General features: G+C 37.9%; 2 protein-coding genes across 2 annotated transcripts; both read left to right on the top strand.

Moving 5' to 3' along the window:
* Window positions 1–482: 482 nt before the first annotated feature.
* Window positions 483–3,781, top strand: LOC117962953 (protein S100-Z-like). Its single transcript, XM_058988438.1, has 3 exons — window positions 483–611; window positions 1,671–1,836; window positions 3,520–3,781. The coding sequence occupies exons 2-3, from the start codon at window positions 1,696–1,698 to the stop codon at window positions 3,670–3,672; spliced, it is 294 nt and encodes a 97-aa protein (XP_058844421.1). The 5' UTR covers window positions 483–611; window positions 1,671–1,695; the 3' UTR covers window positions 3,673–3,781.
* A 9,434-nt stretch (window positions 3,782–13,215) lies between these two features.
* On the top strand, window positions 13,216–21,455 carry LOC117403772 (corticotropin-releasing factor-binding protein-like). Its single transcript, XM_058988445.1, has 7 exons — window positions 13,216–13,342; window positions 13,944–14,037; window positions 16,338–16,495; window positions 17,042–17,252; window positions 19,096–19,244; window positions 19,539–19,656; window positions 20,549–21,455. The coding sequence occupies exons 1-7, from the start codon at window positions 13,262–13,264 to the stop codon at window positions 20,704–20,706; spliced, it is 969 nt and encodes a 322-aa protein (XP_058844428.1). The 5' UTR covers window positions 13,216–13,261; the 3' UTR covers window positions 20,707–21,455.
* Window positions 21,456–22,201: the final 746 nt, after the last annotated feature.

A 22,201-nucleotide genomic window follows, 5' to 3' on the forward strand; every position in this document is an offset into this window, starting at 1 on the left:
ACTGTTTTTATTAATGAATGCTTTTAAGTTGTAACTGTAGCGGGTAGCAAAAGCAATAAACACAAACTCACAAAGTGAATCCAGGACTTCCTGAACCAAAATCGCTTCTTATAAGATCTTTAACAGTTACCTTGTTTTTCCATTCAGGAAAAAGCGTGGCGGGGTGGGTTGCTATGGAGAAAACAAAAGCTAATTAGGTCTTGTGCTAGCACAATGAGGATGTGTGGGTAGTCCGATATTATTACATCTAATTATATTCAGACACTGTACATGAAGTAATTTAATTGCCTATCAGATATTCTAGCAATTATAAATCTGAGTATCCTGTATGCTTCTGGACAGGATAGACACACTATAACTCTAGCTTGACAGTTGTTTACACCTGGATGACAAACAGGAGGCAAAGAGTCAAGGGACAGCATTTAGAGCACCTTGTTTACCTGGAACAGAGCAGTATTCATTCGACTGCATGGTTGCTATTGGTGAGTCACCTGTGGAATTAATTAAAATATCTAAGACTGGGTGGGACTTTTACAACAGAAGCCCCTTTATAAACAGGTAGTGTCGTAGCTGTTCCCAAATCTGCTGCTCTTTCCTGAACTCTAGCCTTGGTAAGTCTATCACGTTCATTTTCTCCAGCACTGTTTATTCAGATATTTTGGCTCTTTGTTTTTGCAGTGTCACTACCTTCTTCAGCCTTGTACAGTATTAGCAATGTTGTTTCTCCTGTTACTTGGTGTTTATGATTATTCTGTTGCAAATTATTTTATCCCATGTGCTCCATGATCATATATGGGCAGATATTTAATACTGAAGTTTATTTCAAGAGGGCTACCAGAAAACAGTAAAGTAAACTCTATATTAATCTCCTGTACTAAGAAACTCTCAGCTTCTGAAGGTATATTTCAATACAGCCCTTTGAAAAGTTAACACGGTAGTTTTTGCACTGTGTGTCTGCAGTTTTTCCCCATGCTTTTCCCATATTAATACTCTGCATTTATCATAGTTTATCCCAGACCTCTCTGTGCTTTACAATGCTTCCCTATGCTTTCCCATACCTCTCCGTGCTTTACAATGCTTCCCTATGCTTTACCATCCCTCTCTGTGCTTTACAATGCTTCCCTATGCTTTCCCATACCTCTCTGGGCTTTACAATGCTTCCCTATGCTTTACCATCCCTCTCTGTGCTTTACAATGCTTCCCTATGCTTTCCCATACCTCTCTGGGCTTTACAATGCTTCCCTATGCTTTACCATACCTCTTTGTGCTTCACAATGCTTCCCTATGCTTTACCATACCTCTTTGTGCTTTACAATGCTTCCCTATGCTTTGCCAGACTTCTTTGTGCTTTACAATGCTTCCCTATGCTTTGCCAGAACTCTTTGTGCTTTACAATGTTTCCCTAAGCTTTGCCAGACCTCTATGTGCTCTACAATGCTTCCCTATCCTTTGCCAGACCTCTATGTGCTTTACAATGTTTCCCTAAGCTTTGCCAGACCTCTATGTGCTTTATTACACTTTGCTATGCTTCTATAAGGGAAGTGAATGACAGCAGACATCTATCTGAAACAGACACATAGGTTACGTTGATTCAGGTTTCACTGTTAAACTCTGTGTTGTATATTGAAGAAGGCTTGTGTATTCATATAGTATTTGTGGTGCTTCCTCAGCTCGCTTCAGATCTCACTCTTCACTATGCCTACCCAGCTTGAGAGTGCCATGGACACCCTGATCACGGTCTTCCACAACTACTCCGGCAAAGAGGGCGACCAGTTCAAGCTCAACAAGGGGGAGCTCAAGCAGCTCCTCAGCAGCGAGCTCAGTGACTTTCTGTCGGTAAGCCATTGTGACTGGCCGTGAATGCCCTGCTAATGCTGCTGTGTTGCAGGATATAGCTAGACACAGTGTAGTCATTGGAAAGCGGAAGCCAAGCTCTATGCATTTCAGCCACAGGATTTACATTTTGCAAAAACGCCTAATTAAGTCCTGTGAATGGGGTTTGAGTGTTTTTTTATTTTTATTTTATTATTGAAACAATTTAGTGAGTGTCTAATGGACCTGTTATTTTAAAGGAATATCTGGAACGTTTTAGTTCCTGAAATAAAATTTGAAAAAAAATCCACATTTGTCATTAGATGATCTACTGAATGCAAAATCTTACAAATAGCTTGCTTAGATTTGATTCATTATATTTTCAATGGACATTTATTTCAAGAAATTATTCTTCGTTATCATTAAAAAAAAAAAAAAGAACGGTAACAAGGAATATATTTTCAGTTATATATATATATATAACTGAAGAAGGGCGTTTGTCCAAAACATCCTAAAATAAATATTTTTTTATCATTTAAACCTTTTTTTAAACCTTACATGTACCTCCTTTCAAATAATATATATATTATTTGAAAGGATATATATATACAGTACCATTGTGCTGTCAATGCTTGGCATCGATTATCTTTTGGTGTTCCAGTCTAAACATGCTTTTTCTATAAAATCCCCATGCATAGATATTACAGCGATAGCAACTCTGGGGTTTACTATAGGAGGTGATCACACTGTTGCGTTCTGTTTATCCAAGGAGCTGAACTGATAATAGCTTCCTATTGCGACTGCTGATGCATCTCCAGAGGCTCAGCTTTGCCTCCCGAGGATACAATACCCTTACCTACAGTGTCTGCAAGACAAGCCAGTCTTTATTGTACTCCAGAGACTCAGGATACAGTACCCTTACCTGCAGTGTTTGCAAGACGAGTCAGTCTTTATTGTACTCCAGAGTCTCAGGATACAATACCCTTACCTGCAGTGTTTGCAAGACGAGTCAGTCTTTATTGTACTCCAGAGTCTCAGGATACAGTACCCTTACCTGCAGTGTCTGCAAGACAAGCCAGTCTTTATTGTACTCCAGAGACTCAGGATACAGTACCCTTACCTGCAGTGTTTGCAAGACGAGTCAGTCTTTATTGTACTCCAGAGTCTCAGGATACAATACCCTTACCTGCAGTGTAGCTTCTTGCTAGATTACCATTAAAAGTATTTTGTTCAATATTTGATTTAATTGTAAAAAAGAAATAAATCACCTGCTTCAAAATAGGAACTAATATGCCATGCCACACACAAATGCATGTGCGTACGAGGGCCTGTGTGCTGTACAGTGCTTGATTCAAATGCATGTGCGTACGAGGGCCCGTGTGCTGTACAGTGCTTGATTCAAATGCATGTGCATACGAGGGCCCGTGTGCTGTACAGTGCTTGATTCAAATGCATGTGCATACGAGGGCCCGTGTGCTGTACAGTGCTTGATTCAAATGCATGTGCGTACGAGGGCCCGTGTGCTGTACAGTGCTTGATTCAAATGCATGTGCGTACGAGGGCCTGTGTGCTGTACAGTGCTTGATTCAAATGCATGTGCGTACGAGGGCCCGTGTGCTGTACAGTGCTTGATTCAAATGCATGTGCGTACGAGGGCCTGTGTGCTGTACAGTGCTTGATTCCATTTTCCTCTCTCTTTTGTTTCAGTCCCAAAAGGATCCGAAGCTGGTGGATAAGATCATGAAGGACCTGGACTCCAACCAAGACAACGAGGTGGATTTCAACGAGTATGTGGTGCTGGTGGCGGCTCTGACTGTCGCCTGCAACGACTTCTTCGAGCAGAGAAAAAAGGGAAAATAACACGCCAGCATCGGAATGAGAAGGCTGTATGGAAAGGCTTTTAGCTATCTGTAAACCTATAGATATATATTAAATATGAATTAATAAAGCTAATAAGGAATTTGTTCTTCACGGTTTCCAGTTATTCATTTGTATTTTATTACTGCACCGTCTTCAGCTTTTAGGGAATGTTTTTATACCATCTGCACCTTCAGAAGATTTCATTACCTGTTTAATTTTCATGTGATGCATGTCTTGCATACTTCTCTACTGCTGGTTCTGCTCAGATAATGATTTCCCTAACTTACTAACTGCTGTCCTGTATCAGCCACAGAGCAGCTTCTCAAAAGACTCCTAAAGCTGAATCTCTGTACTTACATTTCCAGTTACTATGGTAGTAAACAGAAAATCCCTATACACATTCATAGATACAGAGGACAGAAATTATAGCTGCACTCCCCCCCAAGTGGAAATGTCTCAAACCAGCTTTGATTGTTACAATTGTTATGGACAGATATAGGGCCCTATCTCAATAAATTCTGCCTTTAATTCCTTCAGAGGACTTGGCGGTGTAAACCTGTAGCAAAGTCCTGAAATATTGGTAACGTCTGCAGTGTTGGATGTAGAAGCACAGAGATGTCATCACTAGCATTTCATGAAAGCTATAGAATATGTCTGGTTCAACCCGAGAGGATTGTGTACGATGCCATGCTGTGGCTTCATTCACAAGCCTTTCACCTTGGGAGTCCTGGATTTCAGTCCAGCCCAGTTCATTATTAAACAAAACAATTTGTTGGAATCTCAAACCTGCTTATTAGGCCAGAGCAGAGGTGTTTGAGTCAGGATAAAAGTGCCTAAAAAAAAAAAAAAGAAGTCTTATTTTCTCAAAATAACATCTATCTACGCTCAGCCCTAAAATGTTGATAAACTAACTATTAAGCAAAGATTTTGGTTTCAAAATGTGACACGGGAGAAAAAAAAAACAATGAGACAAACAAAAGTTGTGGGCTGGAGTGGGGTAAAAACACAAAACAAGGCCTGGTGTCATGACACAAGTACAAGCAGAACCACAGCATTGGAGGGGTTTGAATGTGTCCAGGTAGCTATTGCATCAATACAAACCTGTGTTTGAGTGTGTGTGTGTGCGTGCGTGCGTGCGTGCGAGTGTGTGTGTGCGCGTGTGCGTGTGCGCGTGTGTGTGTGTGTGTGTGTGTGTACTTTTAGTTATATGTTTCAATGCATTTTCTAATATTTACATACTGTGCATGAATAATGTTTGTATTTTATATTAGGTCAAATACAACCCCAAGTGTTAATGCCAAATGCCTCTCAGGCATGGAAATGAATCAAGATGTAATTTTAAATTAAGATCTGTTGCTTGAAAAATTTGACATTTCCCTCAGCATGTTCCCTCACTCTGTCTCTGCTGAAGTGCGACTTCATTATTTCTAAGTGGGAGAAGCGAAAAGGTTAAAAGTATTATTAATCATGTCCCCTGCTTCCTGGAAAGGCAAGATGATCCGATTTGAAATAAAAAAAACAGCCTCCGTGTAAATCGTGTGGGACTGTGGCAATACCACAGGGGCTCTATAGACTGCAACGTGTCCATAACAACATGCTGAAGAAATTCAAATAACCTGCACAGCGGGTGGATCATTATCCAGACTGAACAATCATGTGATAGTGAAATAGTTTCAAAGGATGCCCACCAATAAGGGCTGGTCTGGAGCTTCAAAACAATATCCCAGCTCTGAGAAACCACATGGTTCAGGGACCAATAGAAACATCATGTCTCATAATCCATGGAACATGGAGTCTTCACTGATCAGCCTGCTGTACAGTAGTGTGCAAATGTATTAGAGCATCTCACGATTTGTCATTTATAACCTTGGAAACTTCTGGGTGTGGAAATTTCAATTTTGGGTCCACTTTGTGCTTTAATTAGGCATCTTAATGTGTTTTACCATTTGTGGCTATGTGTTCCTTTTCTCTTACTATGTTAAATGAATTGCATGTGTGGCCTATTAAAGTAATTGATTAAATGAGACAATCACTAACATGCCTATTTTTACAATTTTCCCAGATTTTCAGTTCCAGTGGTTGGATTTCATGTGCACAACAAATCCAAATAACAGAAGCAATGGGGTGTTTAATAAATTTGCACACTACTGTATATGAGGCTTAAAATGAATAACTATTAACCGTATAAAATGGGCTGATGGTGCTGTGAAGATCATATCCATCTTGTGCAGCATATCTCTAAATGGTGTCACTTTAATAACACATCGAGGGTGTTCAGTAACTATGGTTCCCTTACTAGGCTGCGTTACTTTAAAACGCTTCATGGTTAAGGTTAAATAACGGAGTTTAAGGGGCAAATAATACAAAGTTTTACTCATTCAAGAGTAAAACCAAAAATAGGAAAACAGCATCATTACAGAAAGTTCCATTATTACTTTATTTTGGAGCTTAGTAGATTGAATAAGTCTTGCCTTATCATTACAGTCTCATGAAAAACAGGGCCCGATATGACGTATGAATTGTAAACATTAGACATTAAACAGGAATAACCAAAAGCAGTGGTTCATTTAATAAAGAATATGAAACTGATCCTCGGTTTATGTCAGACCTCATAAATCACAAACAGGATATCGTGAGCCTGAGGTAACAGAAAAAATATATCTCACCGGCCTGATATAATGAAAAGGCTGCTGAGTGTTCTACAGAGCTGCTATTCATAAACTATATATATATATATATATATATATATATATATATATATATATACCTCCCTTAAAAAACACCTCCTGTTATTGTAGTTTTCTATATCTTTGCAAAGCTGATGCATGAAGAAGCAGTTCATAATTGTTCTATGTAATTTCTCGGTACTTCTACACCTTAAAAAAATTGTCCTCCGCCTTCACACTTCAATGGGCCAGTGTCTTCCAGCACTACCACACCAACTCCATTAATCTTTGAAATGTGGCTAGGGCATTACAGGGCTCAAAGTGCATTGCTTTATATTATAGCAGCCTACATGAGTGACACATGTGTATCCCCAGGTAAACCTCCAGCTCTCAACACCCACTTGTGAGGTGAAGAGTGTAAGGAAACCTGCCCACATGAATGGCATTCAAACATCTCATTGATCAATGGCATTAGGATCCCCCACTGTAATCAGGGTTCTCATCCAGTAATCAACACAAGTGAGCCCCTTAGCTTCTTGGCATTTCTTAAGACAGTATAGTGCAGGCGTGTGGGTGTGCGCAATATATGAATGTATGAATATATGAATGCCCATGCAAATATGGACAAAGGCTATTTCATAGATCAGCAAAAACACCTTCCTGATTGGTGCCTGATTAAGAGTTAAGCCCTCATATGCAAGGACTTTATCCTGTCCCTTTAATATTGAGTATATTTTAGCACAAGTCGCTGGTTTCTGTGTCCGGCGAGGAAGGGGGGCGTCAGCATGTGGGTATGTGTGAATGCATGCTGTTCAGAAGCAACCTCAGGTTGTGTTGGCACCTTTAAGAATATATTAACATTTCTGTCAATCAACTTTGAATATAGATACAGAAATCCAGACTGTATTAGTTAAGTGGCTGGTAGTATTTCAGGAGGTCATACCCTTATGAATTAAAAGTGTGTCTAACTAAATGGATAGGATGAAATAACGATGCTTAGTAACCCACTTTATTAGTTGTTATTACAGTATCATCTGGTTTCAAGCATCCTTGTAATAAAACATGCTCACTTTGTTTGTATGGCATGGTCATCTCTCTAATATGATCCACTTGGGAGATGTAATGAATAATTGAGTGTTTATGGAGGTCGTAGCCTCAGAAGTTACGATTCAGTAACATCAGGTGGACATCATTGTTATAGCTTTAAAAACACCTTTTTATCACTTGCACCCTTAAAAGCTGTAACTCAAAATGCCAACTGAAATCTGCCAAAAACAGACCAAAAATAAACCAAACCATTTTTTTTGTGGTACATTTTTAATGCAACTGTTGTGAATTACAGTAGGTATTATTTCTATATTAAAACATTCTGGATTTAGAATGCATTGTATTTCTATTCAGTATTAGAAAGTTCCACTATGTATGTATTATATCTATGTAATAAGCCTGGTGCTTTGATTTATATGTAATGGAAAGCACCAGAAACTGGTAGAACTGTGGAAGTTATTACCTCATTGGTCACATTTTGATGATAGTCTTCACGAAGTTCCAGAGCAGGAATAAAGGGGAACAGCCAGCTGTGTTCAGTAGTCTATAGCCAGCCAGGACTAATGAGAGAAAGATGCAGTTTAGTTAATATAACCCAGGGCAAGCATACACCAGTATAAAACAGCAGGACCCAGGGCAAGCATACATCAGTATAAAACAGCAGGACCCAGGGAAGAGAACCAGCCTAAAACAGCAGGACCCAGGGAAGAGAACCAGCCTAAAACATCCTAAACCGATGTCAAAGTACCACTGCGGCTCTCAGGCAGTCTCAATGAGATGTTAATCACACATGTGTTCATTGTGGGCTGCAGTGGGCAGCAGTGTGGAGTAGTGGTTAGGGCTCTGGACCGGAGGGTTGTGGGTTCGAGCCCAGGTGGGGGACACTCTTGCTGTACCCTTGAGCAAAGGTACTTTACCTAGATTGCTCCAGTTAAAACCCAACAGTATAAATGGGTAATTGTGTGTATAAAATAATATAATTGTATGTAAAAATTATGTGATATCTTGTAACAATTGTAAGTTGCCCTGGATAAGGGCATCTGCTAATAAATAAATATATAATAATAATAAATAATTATAAGTCCAGAATAAATAAACAGATTGACTTATTGATCTGAGCTGCTTAAAAAGCTCTGTTGTATTCCCACTTAACCTGATAGCATCAATGAGGGGAATCAAGAGCTGTCCCTCGGGTGTCTTTGCAATACCATCTCCATTAACCTTTCGAAATGCACCTGGGTCATTATTTACAGAGACCAAATGACATTACGTTATATTGAAACACAACATAGCACATCACAAATGCCCTGTAGGTGCAACTATTTTTTTGTCAATACCCATGAGTGCGACCAAATGTGGAAAAGGTTTCCTTAAAAAATACCATCCAGGATTGATCTTGGACATAGATAGGTATCTGTAATAAAGTGAATTCAGTTCCCATCCATCAACATTACCCATTAGAGCAGCGGCATTTCTGTTGTGTGGCAGTGCTTGAATCCTCAGGCCAGTTCAAAGCTCTATCACATCTGATGTCAAGCTATCAGCATTCAGTCTCTCAATCACTTTTACCTCTGAATGACCATCCCATCCAGAACAGTATTTTCTGAAGGAGATTTGTTCATTCAGAAGCCAAGCACACCCAGAACACTTCAGCAAGGTTAGACAGCAATGTGTTCTCTATGTATCTCAGCACCACGGACAGCAACGTGTTCTCTATGTATCTCAGCACCATGGACAGCAATGTGTTCTCTATGTATCTCAGCACCACAGACAGCAACATGTTTTCTATGTATCTCAACACCACAGACAGCAACGTGTTCTCTATGTATCTCAACCCCACAGACAGCAATGTGTTCTCTATGTATCTCAACACCACAGACAGCAATGTGTTCTCTATGTATCTCAGCACCACAGACAGCAATGTGTTCTCTATGTATCTCAGCACCACAGACAGCAATGTGTTCTCTATGTATCTCAGCACCACGGACAGCAATGTGTTCTCTATGTATCTCAGCACCACGGACAGCAATGTGTTCTCTATGTATCTCAACAGCAGCACTCTGTATCTTTTTTCTAGACCTTGGATCACTTTTTCTCAGTGAATGGCACCACAAGCACTTGGAATGAGAGCTTTGCTTGGAATAGTGGCTTGACAAGCACAGAACAGGACTCTTGGGCTTTGCTGGTCCCTATCAAATGTGGATGCCTGACTAGTCTTCTGCATTTTTATTGAATGTACCCAATATACTTCTATATAATTCTGCCAGATGTCTCTCTGTAATTTGCCCTTTCTCAGAACCACTACAGATGTCAGTATCTCCCTGTATTCTTATGTCATTCCTGTAAATAGTTTTAAAGGAAGCTTGTGCAGCTGCTTTCTGAGTTACTGCTCCAAGACCAAAGCAGATAACCTGATGTTCAGACAGGCCTCATTTGGTGCTGCATAACCAAGCTTCATTCTTAATTATACTATACCACAAGACACCCAAAACCCTCCTGTGAAACCCACCGTCTCTACAAGGAACCAGAGTATTCCAGTTCATATTATTATTATTATTATTATTATTATTATTATTATTATTATTATTATTATTATTATTATTATTATTATTATTATTATTATGTGAAAAAAGGAGAATAAGGGAAAACAAACCTAAGGGTTTTACATGTACACACAAATGCATGAATATATGTGTATACATATACATATAAATATACATATTCATATACACACGCACACACATCTAAAAAGTAGTTTTGTTCTAGTGTTGTTTATCAAAGTACAAGTCCATCTGGTTGCATTAGAACTTTTACCAGGGAGTTGTATACATGTACTGTATAAAATGGTACTTTGCCTTTAGCAAAGATACTTGGATGGGTGTCTTGTCTAATTATGTTAATAGATGTGAACAACAGAAGTGGCCATGTAGAGCTATCGAGTGTGTGCTGATGATGCATATTTACACAATGTTGAGTAGCCTGAGGACCTGCTTGGTATTTCTTGGTGACACACATTTCTGTAAAATATTTACACAAGACTTAGACGATCAAGGGTCTGTAAAAAAGAATCGCTTGCTTCCTTTTACTAAGTCATAACGGTATTTGCATTTCAAATATCCTCCACAGCTTGTGCAGTCATTGGAATATAATGAACCCTTTTTTAAACTGAATAAAGAAAATCCCATTCATTGCAGTGCTAATAACAAAGATACAGTGAAAGGTAGAAATAGGAGCACTCCTAGGGACAGAATGCAAGAGGAATGCATTTCTGATTGAATGGGGTGTAAACAGATCTCCTGATGTGTAAAAGAGCTGTACCATTGACCAAAGGTTAAAACAATGGAGCAGTGAAATGGTTGCTTTTTACTGGACAAATATGCCTGCTGTGCAACTTTATTGAGAGAATCATAAAACACAGCTGTAATCACACAATTTCAGAGTGCAGTCTGCATTACTGATATGGTCAGATATGACCCAAGTGTATAGAATAAAAACATGCATAGTTCAAACTGAAATTTTATAACAGCAACAACAAAACAAGAAAACAAAACAAGTGCCTTTTCTTTTATCCCTTTCAGTTAATTTAAGTAATTTAAAAATATATATTTTTAAATGTTTAAATAAGATTTACTGTCATACCCCCTTGTGTGCAATGTATGAACATGTATGTGATCATGTGACTGTGATCCATCACACTGCATGAATGTTGTATGCAACAATTCAGCAACAATCATTGGAAAACAGGTGGGTGCCCATGCAGGTGGGTGCCCATGCAGCTGGGTGCCCTTGCAGGTGGGTGCCCTTGCAGGTGGGTGCCCTTGCAGGTGGCTGCCCATGCAGGTGGGTGTCCATGCAGCTGGGTGCCCTTGCAGGTGGGTGCCCTTGCAGGTGGGTGCCCTTGCAGGTGGCTGCCCATGCAGGTGGGTGTCCATGCAGGTGGCTGCCCATGCAGGTGGCTGCCCATGCAGGTGGCTGCCCATGCATCAGACTTGCAATGACCAGAAATAGACGTGCTACTGTGGCCCAATTAAAAGAAACCCTCTCATCTTTTTACACTGGAACAATGCACCAATGAGCTATTTTTTTGGCACATTTGATCACGTGCAGTTCTGCTCATCAAGTGTCTGTTTTGTTCTCTATGTCCTACATGTCTGACAGCATCATGTATCAGTGAACATTTAAAATGTGATTTAACAATCCAGGACACTAGTGCCCCGGGGAGCGCACCTGGATTGTTTGTTGGATTTTTATTTTGTTAAATGCTGTCAATAAAAACAATGCCTCACGTGTCTTATGTGTGGGATTACGTTTATAGCATTTGCATTTTATTAGCATGGCCCCACAGAGGGTTACTGTTTAACACAGCTATCCTACCATCAGGTATTAAGTGACAAGGAAATAAATAAGGTACAGTAGGGTATGTTGTTCAACGTATTATTAAAATTATATGTATGTTTTTATATTTTTGTTGTAATACTACTACTCCTACTCCTACTCCTTCTCCTCCTCCTCCTCCTCCTCCTCCTCCTCCTCCTCCTCCTCCTCCTACTACTACTACTACTACTACTACTACTACTACTACTACTACTAATAATAATAATAATAATAATAATAATAATAATAATAATAATAATAAACGTGGAACAGTTTTTTTTTAAAACAAGGTGTTGAAATAAAAAATCACATTATATATTATTAGCTTTCTATTAGGAGAGAAGGGAAAACAATTATTTATGACAGCTTGTGTGTAGTTACTGTAAAATAGTGTCGACGTTTTCAAATTTTCCTAAACTTATTTTATAGCCGATTTTGTTTGCTAAGTAGATTTGCAAAATAAAAACCGAAAGGTTCAAGCCCTAGTCTGAAGGTATGGTACGGTACTGATTTCCAGCCACCTTGCCTTGTTGAAAATTGGCTCGTACTACCCGTTACTGTGATAAGACGTACTGGAATGTAATTCATTTTGAAGCAGTTTGTTTAAAACGCGTACTGTATTGTGCTGTATAGTATTGTGGCTTCTTGTATTTCATCTATTTACCGACTCTGTTTTTGCTGTCCACGAGGTGTGGTGCTGAAAATGGCTTCTCTACAAAGTGTCTTGTGTGTAACTGTACAGTACGTGTTGATAGTCTTGCCCTATAGACAGTAAAATCCAATGTCATTTCTATTGTTATTTCCTGTTTTTATCTATACCATTTACATATACTGTCTTTGGCCATTTGCTGGCCAATAGTAAAATATAAATTAATTATTGAATGAATGAGTGTGAAATAAATAAATAAATAAATAAATAAATAAATAAATAAATAAATAAATAAATCACAAACACACGTCATTATTTTAATTTATTAGTGTCAGGAAAGAACCAGTATATATATATATATATATATATATATATATATATATATATATATATATATATATATATATATATATATTGTTTGTATATGACCAGGTTGATTAAAATTACATCATTATTATAAAACTGAAGTAGTCGCTTAACATCTGTATATTAATGCAATGCTTAACTGAATGCAATACATTCGGAAGAACTTTATTTTGTGTAAAAACTTATATAGTTTTTAAAAAACTGCATGCTCAAGAGGGTTGAATTTTCACAGCTTCGGAAAAATGTTTAGGAGTCAAATAACACTGAGGCATTAGGGACGAACACGTCTCTATATGATCATTAGGATTGGGTGTCCTACCCTCGTCATAACCACGTACCTTTGGCAGCACGAGGGAGTAGCCTATGGTAACGTGATTCGAGTTTTACCAACTGCGTTACTTTAGAGGTAGCATCAAATTCTATAAAAGGGGCGCGCTGATTGAAACCCCCTAGTCTCGTCTCTCTGTCGCGAGCAGTAGAGGTTGCAATGTCTGTGGCGTTTAGAGTACAGATTTACTTCTTCCTGATCTGCCTGTCGGCTCTCAAGGGACAAAGCAGGTACCTCGAGGTGAGAAAGTGCATTGTGATACTAGTGCTGAACATGCATCCATCCATTCATGTATTCATTCCCCATACCCTCCCATTCATCGAGTCAATCATCATAGATCAACCACAAAACAAAGCATGTTGGCTTGGTATATATCTCTATCCATCACGTGTGCATACCCAAGCCATCTCTCACATTTCAACAGTGTTGTGTCTCTTAAAAAGGGTTATTTTATATTTGATCTTTAACCAAGAGATCCCATAGAGAAAAAAAGTGTAATGAAGGAATACCTGACAATGCCTTTCTTGTAATGTATTACACGACGAATTGGCTGATTTTCAAGTGTGTTCTAATGGGTTTTCTTTTCTTATTTTGAAATTAAATTATTTGCCTCTTTTTAAACGTGTAACGTTAAAAGTATTGTTAATTTTAATTAGAACGCAGCTTACTGTATTTAGGGTATTTAATGGATATTATCTGGATTCTTACAAAGAAGAAAAGTTTAAATTAAATGTTGTTTTTCGTATGTGGTATGCAATGCTGAAACATGTTTGACTATTGCTGTACATCCATTGAGATGGTGCAATTCCGCAAAACTTTTCTTTAAACGTTATTATTTTAGGACAATGATATTACACAAGACGGGGTGTTTTCAATTCTTAATTCGGAAATTAAGAGAGGATTATCCGAAGGACTTCTTTACCGTCGGCCACTCAGTAAGTAATTTATATATATATATCTATATATCTATCTATCTATCTATCTATCTATCTATCTATCTATCTATCTATGAACTGAATATATATATATATATATATATATATATATATATATATATATATATATATATATATATATATATATATTCAGACTTGCAAATGTTGCTATTAATAGGAATTCCTATTAGTGTATTGTTGTTTTGTCTTACTGTACGTGAAAAGAAAGTATTGCTGTGTAAGGAATGAATAGAAATTATTACTATTATTATTATTATTATTATTATTATTATTATTATTATTATTATTATTATTTATACTATCATATAGTCATAAGACATTTTCAAAAGCACCTGTAGCATACAGTATTCTATATATCGGAATAACGTCAATATCACACTTTTGAAATTTGAACGCAAATAAAGTTGTATATGCTCGCACTATGAAGAACAATACATACCTGCATATGTTAACAACAGTTAACAACATCGGAATCTGATTATATATATATATATATATATATATATATATATATATATATATATATATATATATATATATATATATATATATACAGTATGGATCAAATGAATAAGCTCCATCACAGATTTGCATGAAGTGAAACGTAATAAACGCAATGCTTTAGAGTAAGGCGGTAATGTTTAAGTTTACTCTTCGGAGGAACAATGTCCAAGACGAGATTTCTTCGTTCTTTATTTCCTTCGGCACAGGTTTGTTCCTTTTGGTTACAGGATTAGAATAGAGAGCTCAATGAAACGTGTTCCAGTACCCCGTGGCAACGCTCTCTCCCCCTGGTACAAAGACACAACCTAACGGTAACGCTAGCAGTAGTGTAGCAGCGTCATAAGCTACCGTAGCATTGGCTGCGCAATACAAAAGGGAATTCTGTGTTTGTGCTGTATTCCGAATAAAAAAAAACACTTATCAAATAGCAACTTAAATATTATATCTCTGTTTAATTCTAACAACTAATAACATTAATAAAATAATCTGAATAGTGCAAATATTGTAACCTGGCCAAAACATTAGAACATGCCTTCCAATATTGCACTAGTTCAGTGAGAGCTAACTGGTTCTCTTCAAGAGAATTTGCTTTCAAGACTGGGTCGCTTCACATAAACTGCTGGTTTCATAGACCTGGTTATTACCAGTCCTGAAGCACTTTACCTACATTAACATGATTCAAAGTGTTAACACATGGAAAATGAGGCACTTTGAACTTAGCCTAGAATGGTACAATGTCAGGAGAAAGTGCCCAATGAATGAATGCATTTAAATGACATTTTCATACAAGGGATTTCAGCCCTAGCTCTTCCATTGTTTCTAACATTGCTTCACTCACTAAGGGCCTATTTTAATACTGCCGCTCTTTAACGCTGTATTAATCCTGCTTATGTTTTCTGCCAGAGCTGAACGTTGTATGCACTTAATAGCATATAACAAACAATAACAAATACAATGAAATAAACTCAGAAAAAAATACAGTGAAATAAACTCAAGAATAAAAAAACAGATGCAGAGATTTGTAGATGTAGAGATTTGTAGAGATGTAGAGTGTTTTTTTTTTTTTAGATCTGACACTGTTTAGTTTATTAAAATAGACCTTACTGTCTTACCAGTGTATAAAACTAGACCATTTTCTCAAACTTACGTTGAGACCCTTTACTGTGGAGTACAGTACACTGTATTGTGAAATATATAATACCGGTCACCTAGCTGCTTCAGCAGATGCCAGGATAAAGAAGTTCTGGTAACTTGCCTTGTGCCGTACACCTTTTACAATGGAGACATATTCAATTTATTTTCTTAAAGATGCTGCATGTTTCCTAAGCATCTAGTTTCTCTTCTAAATATTGGTAAGAGTCTTGAGACTGATGTGTAATCCTCACTGGAAAGAACAATGCGTCTGATTCCTCTATTCTAGTGAAAAGTTTATGCTTGCTTTTTGTAAAGATGAAAAAAACCTTGAAGCAATTAAAAGAGGCAGTTGTGTTGAAGTTACCATCTGGAATGTTAGATCAGGGCACCCATCATGTCCCTTACAACTCTAATAAGCCTTTGAACTCAGAATGCAAATCAATAAGCAGCGTGGTCAATACTACCCAGAACACAATTTTACATTAAGAGAAATGTTGACATTTTCTTCACCAATGCAGTATTAATAATTTGCCACCAGGTGGCACTGTGTCCTATATGGAAATTTCACTGGGAGTGGTTTTGCACATCCCCAGTAGTTATTTCTGTATGTACCTCCTAAACATTTGCTGTTTTTCTTCCAGGATGTATAGACATGTTGACCATGGAAGGACAGTTTACATTCACTGCAGATCACCCACAGCTTCACTGTGCAGTGTTTTTCATCGGTGAACCGCAAGAGATCATTAGCATTGAATACAGTTCTGTGAATATAGACTGTAATGGAGGTGACTTTATAAAGGTAAGTGATCACCCCCCTGCCGTACATCAGCACTGAGCCCCTGAGCAACACATGGAGGAAATGAAAAAGGATGTTAACAGAACTCTACACACGTCGAGATTAATGGTTAAGCAGCAACTGAACTCAAATACAATTGGGACCAACTCGGCTCCCATTTAAGACGGTGCAGGTTTGATGCAGTTAGGTCTCGTCATTGTAACTTAGCTCTTTTGTACAAGTGGGATGTTTTTTTTTTTTGTTTTTTTTTTAAGCCTGAAATAATAATTTGCACTACCAATAATAAAGTACAGTATTAATGAACATTCATAAAAGTATGCATTTTCAATAATTGTTGGACTTGTTATTGGCAAAGAGAATACTAATAAGCTCCAGTAATAAACGTTGTCATGGCAAACATTCTCTAATGTGCAATACAATACTTTCCTATAAAAGCAGTCCAGTATATCATTTCAAAGGCGGAGTTCCTTCTAAATAGAAGCCATTTCACTGCAGCCCAACCCTGTTTGTTTGGTTAACTTGGTGTTAAATTGTACTTCCTGTTTGTAGGCATTTGATGGCTGGATAATGAAAGGGGAAACATTCCCCAGTTCCTTGGACCACCCACTACCTATCTATGATCGATACATAGACTACTGTGAAACAGGCCGCCTCAGACAGGCAGTGAGGTCCTCTCAGAATGTGGCGATGCTCTTCTTCAGGATTCACACACCAGGAAGTGGATTCACCGTCACAATTAAGAAAATCAGCAACCCCTTCCGTAAGTGCAGCAGAACAGAATCAATCATTTAGGAAATGCATTCATGCATTTAGCTGCATTGCATTTTAAAGTCACAGCTCCCTGCATCACCCCATTCATTGTATTGAAGTACAGATATTCTATGCCTGATGTTGCATGCATGGTGTCTAAAAGAACAGTGCTTTGTGTCTATCCTGTTCAGAATACCTTACAACAGGAATTATTAACAAAATTAAAATCAGATACAGTGCTATATGATGGTAAAATGAACATACATGTAAAAACAGTTAGGCTATATGGATCACCTACAAAATGGTAACATTTTGCCTGAGGTTAAATTGATTTAAAACCCCAATTCAGCCTGGATCAAATCCTATGTATTTGATTTAGTCTTCATTTAAAAGCGTCAGTTTAGCACAAATCCCAGTTGATATGATCCATTTAAAGACATTTTAATATGGTCAGATAATTGTGATTTACTCAAGATTTTTGTGTTTTTGTTTTTTCATTACCTTTGCAATATTTTAACAGTAGCAAGACTATTGTAGCAATGCAAAACATGCCCGAGGTACAGGTATATAAAAGAGGGTTAATTAATTGGTGATTAGAATAGTTTACACTGGAGTGTGCATATTTACCTGATGATGAGACTGATCACAGCTATATCACAACATTTACAACAATAACCACAAAGTACTAAAATGGGCTTTTACAAGTAATTACGCTACGTAGTAAGTTTGTAATATCCTGCTGTTGGAGAACATGGAAAATAAAGAATTAACGATATATAAGATGCAAGCATTTACAGTTTTGTACACTCTGTAGTTTTGCAGAAAAAGTGGCAGAGAAGATATAAGAAACTGATAAGTGCAAGATTGCATGAAATAAGTGCTGAGGGCAGAAATCAGCCGAACCCACAAGCCTGTGCATAAAACAACAGGGGCAGTTTAGCAGCTGAAGAAACTAAATCACCCAGTGCTGGAGGGACCGATACACCCAAACAGCATAGCTTAACCCTAACCCTAAACACAATCACCCAGTGCTGGAGGGACTGATACACTCAAGCAACATAGCTTAACCCTAACCCTAACCCTAACCACAATCGCCCAGTGCTGGAGGGACCGATACACACAGACAGCATAGTTTAGGTGCAGTGTGAGAACACAAAAGAACAAAAGAACAAGTACAAAACATAAACACAATCAAGCCAGAACCAGTTTACTTTCTGCAATAGTAACCTTTAGATCACTTTAGCACACGACACGTCACCTCCGCAGGTGTACCCACAGGGTGTCCCGTGGTGATTGGACCTACAAAGGAACGGGGGAGGAAAGACCCCGGGTGCACATGGGTATTAGAGCTTGTTTCTCTATGCGGTTTTGAATCTGCTTGCTCTGTACTGGGAAAACGATTCCCTGCTTGAATAAACCAAACTAATAGCTGAAGAAAGGGACTCTGTGCATTTCAAACTAATAGCTGAAGAAAGGGACTCTGTGCATTTCAAACTAATAGCTGAAGAAAGGGACTCTGTGCATTTCAAACTAATAGCTGAAGAAAGGGACTCTGTGCATTTCAAACTAATAGCTGAAGAAAGGGACTCTGTGCATTTCAAACTAATAGCTGAAGAAAGGGACTCTGCATTTCAAACTAATAGCTGAAGAAAGGGGCTCTCTGCATTTCAAACTAATAGCTGAAGAAAGGGACTCTGTGCATTTCAAACTAATATCTGAAGAAAGGGACTCTGTGCATTTCTTTGCATCTAGGTCACATCAAGAAACAACTACTCACTACTTTGTGATCATCTTCACCTGCTGTGATGTGTGACTCAACTTGTTTGCCTCTCCACACTCTTGTCTTCCAATAGCATGCAATGTCATCTCCCAGACCCCAGAGGGAAGCTTCACTATGATCATCCCTCATCAGCACAGAAACTGCAGCTTTTCCATCATTTACCCAGTGGAGATCAAAATATCGGAACTGACTCTGGGGCATTTCAACGACCTGCAAGTAAAGGTGAGAATCCACCACTGTGATGGGCAGACCAAGCAACACATACTTCAGAGTGGGTTTGGCCCAGGCCACTTTTAATGTGATCACATTCACATCAATTCCAAATAAACCTGCAAGCCATCAATTGCATTTCCTTAAAAAAAAGTGTCCCAATACTTTCCCTATGCTTGTCGCAGGGTAATTTAGCATAAAATGTCTCAAAAAAAGGGAATGTCACAAATGACCAATCAGAGCTGAGTTGTTTGGCTTTTAAAAGCCAGTATCTTATTGACGGTATTCTCTTTGGGCTTGTTTTAGAAACCCGTCACAGGCTGTGGGAGAGCAGGGGATTTTGTGGAGCTGTTGGGAGGCAGTGGTGTCGACCCCTCCAAGATGTTTCCTGTGGCCGACCTCTGCTATTCATTTAATGGACTAGGTGAGTTCTCTGTTCTGATCTCTGCTATTCATTTAATGGACTAGGTGAGTTCTCTGTTCTGATCTCTGCTATTCATTTAATGGACCAGGTGAGTTCTCTGTTCTGATCTCTGCTATTTATTTAATGGACCAGGTGAGAGTTCTGTTCCTCTCATTTCACAGAATAATGTAACTCACATTGAAGGAGATTAAACATTTATCCTGAGCATCATTTATATCCTATCCAAAATCATGGATGATCAACATGTGTTTAAAGCATGTGATTGGCATTCACTTTCAGTAACGTTTTCATAATGTGAAGTTTGTGCATTGTTTAGGTAGTGTGAATCACTTTTTTCTAGGAAATGATAAAACTAATCAAATGTGGAATATTATGTATTTGAACTGAATTAACACATCATGATTAATATTACTCCACATTTACTATGTTTACCACACCAACTAGATAACATATTAATGATGTTAATACCTATGAATGACTATGTATAATCTACAAGTTAGACTTCAATATCTGATAAACAGCTTGGGTTTATTAGTTCTTTGTTAAGGATTAATTGTCTGTACCTTTATAAAAGTTCACCACAAGCACAGGAAGGTGTAATAAAGCAAAGTAAAGCATAGGTAAGCATTGTAAAGCCTATAGAGGTAGGGTCAAGCATATTAAAAAAACACTGCAGCCCTGGTAAACTATTGTAAATGCATAGCTTAACCATGGAGAAAACATGCAATACCATGGTACACTTTTATAAGGGTAATTATTTGTTTAAAATAACATTTTTAATAAATGCCATTACATCTTTTTTCATTTGTGAGCTCTTCAACTGAAATGAGTTAGTAATTCCCTCTTAATATAAGCCTAGTATTGGAATAAAGTCTGTATATTGTGTCTTTAGCTGAAATGAAGATTGGGTGTGACAACACTGTTGTGAGGATGGTGTCCAGTGGCAGATTTGTGAACCGTGTTGTGTTTGAATACCGGCTGCTTGAACGTCCCGAGCTAGAAAAACAGAAAGGGAACAGTGTTGAAGACTTCTGTTATACCACTGACTGAGACACGGGCCCTGCCCAGCTGCAGTGATGGACACAAATCCCCCACTTACCTTTCAATGACTGATGAGACCCCATTAACATCGCTCTTGATTACGCAAGACCACTGAAAAGACGCTTCAAGAAAAACTGTTTTTGTTTTTGCTTTTTCATATTTTGGATCTCATGTCTATTACTGTATACAGGAGGATGAATAATGTTTTTTATTTGTTCATTGTTTTGTCTTTTATTGATCTCTGTGTATATCATATCATTGACAGTTAAAGCTCAATAAAATCAAACATGCTTGTGTTTGTGTGCACTATTATACAATATTATCCTTTCTTATTTCCATGCTACATAAAACACCAAATAAATACTTTCCATTTGACTACCAAAAACACACAATAAGATGACTAGTATGAAAGGATATTCAGCATATCTTAACAGAAACACTTTAAAAACTTGTTCTGAAATCAAACTGTAGAAAAACACTCCATGGCCTGGATAACTTCACTGACTGTCCAGTATACTGGACGCAGTGCTACAAAGGGTTAAAGCTGTACAAATGTACTTCAGCTAATCATAGTAAATTTTACTGGTGTGATTTAGTTTTTAGTGATTATAAAATTCTGGTATTTTGATAGTATGATATCTGACATCCCAAAAATGCCATTAAATGTACAGTAACGCAATCAACAGTATTTTTTTGTTTTTTGTTTGTTTACCTCGGAATATTTATTTGTATCAAACTTGTTTTTAATAAAACTGAATTGCATGGCAAACATGTTTTGAAGTTCATCTGTGCAATGTGTGTCCTTCAGTTAAGAAAAAACTAGGCCCTTCTATACATGAAGAAGACCTCTCCTGATGTACATTGCAAAATCTAGGCACCTACATTAAAAATGTGAGGGTGAAATGATTCAGAACCAATTCATCAATCTAATAAACCCAGATGTTGTACAAGCCTCTCCTGGCATCTGGATCCTGTTAAAGGTGTTATAAAGGCAAGAAGCATGACAGATACTGTGGTTAGCATCTGTTGCATTATACTGTCCATGCCTGGTGTACTATAGCACTACAATGTCCCTTTCGTACCCTTGATCAAAAGAGATTGCAATAGCATGCAGTAAAGCTTTCAATCTGCTGCTTTACTAAAAGCATTCAAAAATACTTTGAACAAAACCCAGGCGTCAGAGCCACATGGAAATGCAGCAGTAAATAACTGTATTGGAAAGCAATGCTTTAAAGTAACCTGCAGCCAGGAGCCCCTTCAGTGTGGAGAGGATCAGTAAGAACGACAGCTCAAGGCAGTCCTGCACCTGTTCCATCAGATCTCTGAAGTGTGCCTTGGTATTGCAGAGCTCAAACCTTGTTTGTCAAGGCTTGCATTTGTACTTTTTCATCTGATAAATGAGAAATGGAATTTCTTTTATAAAGCGGTGGTTCATTAAATTCAGCTCACCACTTATTTTCTACTTGGACGAAATTCAAATGAGAAGGACTTTCATGTGGTTGCA

Source organism: Acipenser ruthenus, chromosome 2, assembly GCF_902713425.1.
Source record: "Acipenser ruthenus chromosome 2, fAciRut3.2 maternal haplotype, whole genome shotgun sequence".
Taxonomy (NCBI): Eukaryota; Metazoa; Chordata; class Actinopteri; order Acipenseriformes; family Acipenseridae; genus Acipenser; species Acipenser ruthenus.

What these genes read in the sequence shown, in the direction of transcription:
- LOC117403772 (XM_058988445.1), top strand. Translation starts at nt 13,262, where the DNA reads ATGTCTGTGGCGTTTAGAGTACAGATTTACTTCTTCCTGATCTGCCTG. An exon ending in GAAAATCAGCAACCCCTTCC is followed by an intron (nt 17,253 to 19,095) that starts GTAAGTGCAGCA and finishes GTCTTCCAATAG; the next exon opens with CATGCAATGTCATCTCCCAG. An exon ending in TCAACGACCTGCAAGTAAAG is followed by an intron (nt 19,245 to 19,538) that starts GTGAGAATCCAC and finishes GGCTTGTTTTAG; the next exon opens with AAACCCGTCACAGGCTGTGG.
- LOC117962953 (XM_058988438.1), top strand. Translation starts at nt 1,696, where the DNA reads ATGCCTACCCAGCTTGAGAGTGCCATGGACACCCTGATCACGGTCTTC. An exon ending in AGCTCAGTGACTTTCTGTCG is followed by an intron (nt 1,837 to 3,519) that starts GTAAGCCATTGT and finishes CTTTTGTTTCAG; the next exon opens with TCCCAAAAGGATCCGAAGCT.